Source organism: Triticum aestivum, chromosome 1B (assembly GCF_018294505.1).
Source record: "Triticum aestivum cultivar Chinese Spring chromosome 1B, IWGSC CS RefSeq v2.1, whole genome shotgun sequence".
Lineage (NCBI taxonomy): Eukaryota > Viridiplantae > Streptophyta > Magnoliopsida > Poales > Poaceae > Triticum > Triticum aestivum.
In genome coordinates this window covers 423,060,682-423,068,667 of record NC_057795.1, presented here as the reverse complement: position 1 = coordinate 423,068,667, position 7,986 = coordinate 423,060,682, and the positions used below count along the sequence as shown (strand labels likewise).

The window sequence follows — 7,986 nt, the reverse complement described above, 5'->3', positions numbered from 1 at the left end:
TCTTCGGCGTACCTGCCGGAAAGCTTTTGGGCGTCATCGTTTCCAATAGAGGAATTGAAGCGAATCCGGCTAAAATCCGAGCTCTGTCACAGTTGGCTACCCCAACAGACCTCAAGCAAATCCAGAAATTAACTGGATGCGTGGCTGCTCTAAGCCGCTTTATGAAAAAGTTGTCACGCTACAAAAAGTTGGATGGTGTCACGCTACAAAAAGTTGTAGCGTGATTAGACTCGTGGAATATTATATTCCCTACGGTTGTGTGTGGTACTTGTTTTGCAGAGCCAGACACGTTTCCTGTGTTCGGAAGACTATGTTGAAGTATTCAGAGAAGGAACCCGCCTTGTAATGCCAAAGACAATCTGCGTGCCGGACTCATCGTCATTGAAGCCTGGTTCAGGGGCTACTGAGGGAGTCCTGGACTAAGGGGTCCTCGGATAGCCGGACTATATACTTTGGTCGGACTGTTGGACTATGAAGATACAAAATAGAAGACTTCGTCCCTTGTCCGGATGGGACTCTCCTTGGCGTGGAAGGCAAGCTTGGCGATTCAGATATGTAGATTCCTTTTTCTGTAACCGACTTTGTATAACCCTAGCGCTCCCCCCGGTGTCTATATAAACCGGAGGGTTAGACTTCTAGGATTAGAGTAACAATCATCATAACCTCATAGGCTAGACTTCTAGGGTTTAGCCATTACGATCTCGTGGTAGATCAACTCTTGTAATATTAATATTCATCAAGATCAGTCAAGCAGGAAGTAGGGTATTACCTCCATAGAGAGGGCCCGAACCTGGGTAAACATTGTGTCCCCTGCCTCCTGTTGACATTAGCCTTAGACACATAGTTCGGGACCCCCTACCCGAGATCCACCGGTTTTGACACCGACAATGCCCTTGAAGCAGAAATCTATGCATGCATGGAGGGGTTCTCTCTAGCTATTCAGCGAACAGATCTCCTCAGCGATGAACATGTTAAATGAGAATGGAATAGACAGGTCGGTCTATATGTCTTTGGTGGGAGAGGACAAGCACCTAAAGTCTCTTCGTACGACTAGTTAGTGATTTCTTAGCAAATTGTGCAAGAACTGGAAGTAGAACTGTAGTCTGGTTGCACTCTAGCCTCCATTGCTTTATGTAAGGAGGATTGTAAGGTTGATGCTTGAGTAAGAACTGGAAGCATCTAAAGCTTACAATCCCGTAGATTTCTAAGCAAATTGTGCAAGAATTGGAAGTAGAACTGTAGTCTGGCTGGACTCTAGCCTCCATTCGCTCATCGATAGGCACATGATGCAGAAACTTTGTCAGTTTGTTGATTGCAATGACATCAAGGAGCTGTACATGCACAGGAGGGCCTTCACTTGGAGCAATGAGCGTGACGCCCCCACCCTTACGAAGATTGACAAGGCCCGAGTCTCGGTGGATTGGGAGCTGGAGCACCCGGACTGCCTCTTGCAAGCTCTTTCCACTTCATCCTCGGACCATTGCCCTCTGCACCTTGCCCTTCAGGAGAACATGCACCCGCACAAACCTTTCAGATTTGAGGTTTTTTGGACTAAGCTCGAGGGCTATGAGGAGGCTGTGAGGGATGCTTGGGTTTGTGACCCTGCCATGCACGACCCTTTCAAGCGTTTGGATCTCTTGCTCAGGAACACAACACGCTACTTGATAGCTTGGGGGCAGAAGAAGATCGGCAACATCAAGCTGCAGATCGCGATTGTGAACTGGATCATCTTTCAGTTTGACGTGGCGCAGGAAAAGCACCGGCTTTCGGACGGCGAAAGGTGGCTCAGGAGGACGTTGAAGTTGGCCACCCTGGGCTAGCTTCGCTTGAGCGCACGATTGCTCGCCAACGCTCTATAATCCGATGGTTGCAGGAGGGTGATGCGAGTTCGAAGTTGTTCTTCCTCGTGGCAAATGGGAGAAAGATGAAGAACTTCATCTCGGCGATTTTGCACGAGGGGAATTTGATCACGGATCAGCGCGGGAAAGAGCATATTTTCTTTGAAACCTACAAAAACCTGCTAGGCACGGCTCGTGAGCGCAATATCATGGTGGACTTAGACTTCCTTGGGGTCCACCCCATCAATCTTGACGACCAGGACACTTTGTTTACGGAGGATGAGGTGTGGGCAACCATCAAAGAGATGCCCACTGATCGTGCACCTGGCCTAGATGGCTTCATAGGTTTGCTCTTCCAGAAGTCTTGGAGTATCATCAAAGGAGATGTGATGGCTGCCCTTCAGCATTTATTTCTTGGCAATGGCCATGGTTTTGGGCGCCTCAACCAAGCGCTGATCACACTCATTCCTAAGAAGCAGGGAGCCTGTCAGGTGGGAGATTTCAGACCCATTAGTTTGGTCCATTGCTTGCCTAAACTTGGCTCCAAGCTCTTGGCCAAACGGTTGAGGCCGCGCATGAATGAGCTGGTGCAGTCCAACCAGTCGGCCTTCATCAAGGGGAGGACCTTGCATGATAATTTCCTGCTTGTCAGGCAAGTGGCACGGTTGCTTCATCGTCGTCATGCCAAAGGAGTCATGCTTAAATTGGATATCTCGAAGGCTTTCGACAGTCTGTCTTGGCCATTCTTGTTCGAAGTCCTTCGAGCTAAAGGCTTCTCGGATACTTGGCTGTCTTGTATATCTACTCTTCTATCCTTGGCCTCTTCTTGCGTGGTGGTTAACGGCTACACCGGCCAGAAGTTTGTGCATGCTCAAGGACTGCGCCAGGGAGACCCCGTCTCTCCTCTTCTTTTCGTCATTGCTATGGACGTGCTCACATCCCTCATTACTAGAGCTCAGGAGTGCAATGTGTTGAGCAAAATGTCGGGTTGCACGCCGATGCAAAGACTTTCTATCTATGCGGACGATGTGGTTCTGTTCATCAGGCATACTGCCTCTGATATCCGGTTCGTCAGAGAGGCTATGCACATCTTTGGGAGCGCCTCGGGCCTACGCATCAACTATGAAAAATCTGTGGCTATCTTAATCAGGGAGGAAGAGGGAGACAAGGAGCTTGTCCCCGAGGCAATGCCATGGCGATTGGAAAACTTTCCCTGCAAATACCTGGGCCTCCAACTGTCCATTTGGCAGCTGACATGTTCGGAGTGGCAACCGGTGGTGGACAGCGTATTGAACTTCATGCCGGGATGGCAGAAGGATCTCATTACTAGAGCTGGGCGGCTCATCCTAGTTCATGATGTGGTCTTGGCTAGGCCGACCCACCACCTAATCATCGCGGATGTGCCTAAATGGGCAATTGAGCAAGTCAACAAGAGATGTAGTGCTTTCTTTTGGGAGGGAACCGAGGAGATTCATGGAGGGAAGTGTTTGGTTGCTTGGCAGAGAGTGTGTCGACCAAAGGAGCTAGGTGATCTCGGGCTGATTGACCTAAATCGCCAGGGTCTGGCTCTAAGATTGAGGTGGGAGTGGTTGCGGCGGACTGACACGAGCCGCCCATGGTACGGGCTTCCCATGGCTAAAGATCCACAAGTTCAAGCTGCTTTCGATAGCTTAGTTCACTGGAAAGTTGGCGATGGAACCAAGGCGCTCTTCTGGAAAGATAGATGGATAGGAGGCGTGTCGGCCAAGGAGGTCGCTCCAGAAGTTTGGGGTGCAGTTCGCACGCAGACTGTCAACAGAAGAACAGTGAAGGAGGGCTTGTTCAACCACCGATGGACGTCGGACATCTCAGGAGACCTCTCTACAGATGGTTTGGTGCAATTCATTCGGCTTTGGGAGCATGTGTTGGCTGCTCAGTTAGATCCCAACCTGCAAGACGAGGCGATCTGGCCATGGGACGCAAAACAAATCTACACATCGACCTCTGCATATCGGATGTTTTTCAAAGGCGCAATCAGTATCACTTTCACAAAGTGGATTTGGAAATGTTGGGCACTACTTACGGTAAAGATCTTTTTATGGCTGGCCATCCAGTATAGGATCTGGACATCCGACCGACGCCTCAGCATGGGCTCCAAGATGCCATCTCCCCTTGTTATCTTTGCGACCAGGATGAAGACACTGTCGACCACATCCTTGTCCAATGCGTTTTCTCGCGTCAAGTTTGGCACATGGCGTTATCCAGGACGAGACTTGATCCTAGTCTAGCACCTACGGTTGGTGACATTCTAGAGCTTTGGTGGGGAAGCACCCGGAAAAGGATTGCCAAGGAGAGCCGGAAAGCCTTTGACTCATTTGTGATGTTAGTCTGTTGGCATCTTTGGAAGCAAAGAAACGACCGTGTATTCCGCCCGGCAGGCACCCCATCTTCGGCCATGGAGCTAGTCAACAAGATTATAGACGAGCTTCGCATGTGGGCGATAGCTGGAGGGAGAGGACTGAGCGATCTTTTGTGAGGAGTTAGCTTAGTGAGTGGAGTGGAGTGTGTGTGGCCTCAGCCGGCTTGTGGTTGATGGCAGCAGCTTAAAACTATTGTATATTGTTTTCTTTCCTTCTATAAACCTATGGTACGCTCTTTGCGTACCCTCGAAAAAAAATGCTTGAGTAATATGAGTTTTTGCCCGCAATAACTAAATAAATAAATAACTCTTTCTAAAAATATTGAAGATGTGAAGTCCTTTAATAATGCCTCTTGCAACCTAACCGGTGGCTTGTATTGACTTTGTTTCTCTCAACCAAACACTGCTCCTTTCTTAAATCGTATATAAATCAAACACTGTTCCTTCTTCTTCTGAATAGATGAGACGCCGCTACTGTTCTTGCACAATCGCCTAACATTCTTTTTAGATGTAAATTTATTATCATTGGGCCACAAAGTACAAGTGCATATGAATGAAACGCGTCCTAGAAAAAAAGTGGTGTCCGGCTCTGCTTGTATCTCCAGAGAAAGAACATCCGTGCTCTACCTGACACGTGCACCATGAGTTTGAGTTGATGCATCATTCCCTTGTGTGAACAGTTCAGTCAGGTTCACTGAATTGCGGCCTGGCCGGTGGAAGCAGCTTATTTCTGCACGTGCGCCAGCTAGTGCTTCGTACTAGAACGTACTAATAGTGCTGAACTACTGATGTACTCCCTCCGTAAACTAATATAAGAGCGTTTAGATTACTACTTTAATAATCTAAACGCCTTATATTAGTTTACAGAGGAAGTAGAGTGCAATCTTTTTCGCAAAATAAAAGATGTACAGTGCACCTTTTTTTTGACCGACCTGTAAGAAGAAAAAGGAGAAGAATAACGATGCCACTTCGTTTTAGAGTATAGACTAAGACTCTTACTTGGATTTCAGTCATGCAAGACATCTGCTTAGACTTGTGTTAGAAAATTAAATCAAGAATTCATGATCAGAGCAAGTAGAAAGGGCCGACAAAAGATCGACCCCCATTTAGTTTTGCCTCACGCCTTTTATTAGTAATGGAATTTTGCACAATTGATTTCTTTTTTTTTTATATCTTACCAAGTTGACCGCCTGGTGTAGGAACTTAATTGATTTTGTTTTAGAATATTAACTGTAATTGACTTTTTTTTTCACACTGTATAAAAGCAAATCCTCAAATATATTCAATTCTATGAGCGCATGCACGCACATTTTACCTCCATGAACACAAATTTCACCACAAAGAATCTAATCATCTGAACTGTGCTCAATTCACAACTGCACTTGATTTCGGTAACCTGATTCAGACCCGAAAGAAAGCACAACGCGTGACGACTACACGTGATGCACATTTTGCGCGCGCCTGCCTAGCTATAAACTACCGCACTTGCACTTGCCATGCTTGTGCACACGCTAGCGATCGCCACCTTCGAACCACTCCACGTCGACGAATTTGGCGCACCGAGCCCGCGCGCTTTTCTGCTTTTCCGGCCATGTCCGCCGCGGCAGCTATCGCGGCACCGCCGCGACACAGCCGGCCGTCGCCTCTCAACCCAAATGCAACGGCGATGGCCAGCACCACCAAACCTAACGCCGTCTGTACAAAGACGCACCTCGCCAACCTCGATCGCATCCTCCTCCGCCCGCCGCCGCTCCCGCTCCCGGTCAGGCCTAAGAAGGCGCTCGCCGACGAGTCCGGCGGGGGCGACAGGGAGGAGACCGCCCCCGACTCCGACGAACGCAGAGGCCGCCGGGGCGGTCTCCTCAACGCGCTGAACCTGTCGACGTTCCTGCCGTTCACAGGGAGGCCCGCCACGGACGAGATGTCCCCGCGTAGCCTGGCACAAATGCAGCGGCTCCTCACGCTCTCGCCGCGGCCCTCGCCCAGGGGAACCATCGCCGCCGAATGGCGACGTTACCACGGCGAGGGCGCGTGGAAGGGCCTGGTCGACCCGCTCGACCAGAACCTCCGCCGCGAGGTTTTGCGATACGGTGACTTCGTGCAGGCCGCATACACGGCGTTCCACTCCATGCCGTCGTCGCCGTCGCACGGCCACGGCCAGCATCGCACGCTCGTGCTACCGGACCGGTCGTACCGGCCGACTCGCAGCCTGTTTGCCACGTCTTCCTTGTCAATCCCGCCGTGGGCGCAGCGGCGGTCGGCGCCCAAGTGGCTGACACAGCGCACCAGCTTCGCCGGCTACGTCGCCGTCTGCGACAACGAGCGCGAGGTTCGGCGCATGGGCCGTCGCGACATCGTCATTGTGCTGCGCGGCACCGCCACGTGCCCTGAGTGGGCAGAGAACCTCCGCACCGGCCTCGTGCCGGTGTCGGACGACGATGACAGCGACGACGCGACGGCGGCGCAGAACGTGCCCAAGGTGGCGAAGGGGTTCCTGAGCCTGTACAAGACGGCCGGCGACCACGTGCCCAGCCTGTCGGACGCCATTGTGGAGGAGGTGAGGAGGCTGATCGAGGTGTACAAGGGCGAGGAGCTCAGCATCACGGTGGTTGGCCACAGCCTCGGCGCATCTTTGGCCCTCCTCGCCGCCGACGAGCTAAGCGCGTGCCTGGCCGCCGATGCGGCGAGTAACAGCACCGCTGCAGATGATCATCAGCCGCCGCCCGTCTCCGTGGTTTCCTTCGGCGGCCCGAAGACCGGCAACCGCGCGTTCGCGGACCGGCTACAGCACGAGCGGGGCGTGAACGTGCTGCGCGTGGTGAACGCCGGCGACGTGGTGACGCGCGTCCCCGGGCTCGTGACACCGACGACGATGGCCGAAGGATACGTGCACGCGGGTGGCGCGGAGCTGACGCTGGACAGCCGCGACTCGCCGTGCCTGCGCCCGGACGCCGGCCCGGCCTGCTGCCACGACCTGGAGGCCTACCTGCACCTGCTGGACGGGTTCATGGGCTCCGGCAGGCCGTTCCGGGCCGACGCGAGTCGCAGCGTGGCGGGGCTGCTCGTTTACCAGCGGACCAGCGTGAAGCGTGCCTACGTGGAGCGCGCGAGGGTGCTCGGGTTCGAGCCGGCGGCCATGCCAAGGACCGCCACGGCCAACGGCGCTGGCGCTGCTGATGGACAGTACGGCTTCCTGGCCAGTCCCTCGTGACGTTGATCGATCGCATGCATGTATGTACTCTGGGTATCTGCAGTGCACGTGTCTTGACGTGCAAACTTGTGTACTGGACGAGAGAGGCATCTGTCTCTCCCCGTATCATGCAGCATGCTCGTTGGACATGAACAATCTATTTCGTGTTGTTTTGTTCAGAAGAATCTTGTATACTTAGTAAAATTGTTACACGTATATCACCCTATAATATTCGACTTAATATGATTGATAGAGTATTTTTCTTGAATACACACGAGTGTGTGTATCATTCATTATAGAAGGAGGAGAGAAGATTCCTGAAACTCCACAGTTTTACAGTTATATTACAAGCACGTGTATGCCCACCACCACCATACACCCCTAGCGTGACTACTCCCTATCTACCCACCCATCCACAACAAAGCCTTCATCGTTGCCTTTAATTAGCACTGCCGATCTCCATAGCTTATCCTCTTCCTCATTGCGCTGCGTGATCCTCGCAAAGGATGGAGATTTTGCATTGAAGACAATGTAGTTCCGATGCTTCCATAACATCCACA

General features: G+C 51.8%; 1 protein-coding gene across 1 annotated transcript; it reads left to right on the top strand.

Moving 5' to 3' along the window:
• The first annotated feature begins 5,758 nt into the window (after positions 1-5,758).
• On the top strand, positions 5,759-7,690 carry LOC123092018 (phospholipase A1-Ibeta2, chloroplastic-like). Its single transcript, XM_044513672.1, has one exon. It carries the CDS (start codon positions 5,828-5,830, stop codon positions 7,445-7,447), a length of 1,620 nt encoding a protein of 539 aa, XP_044369607.1. The 5' UTR covers positions 5,759-5,827; the 3' UTR covers positions 7,448-7,690.
• Positions 7,691-7,986: the final 296 nt, after the last annotated feature.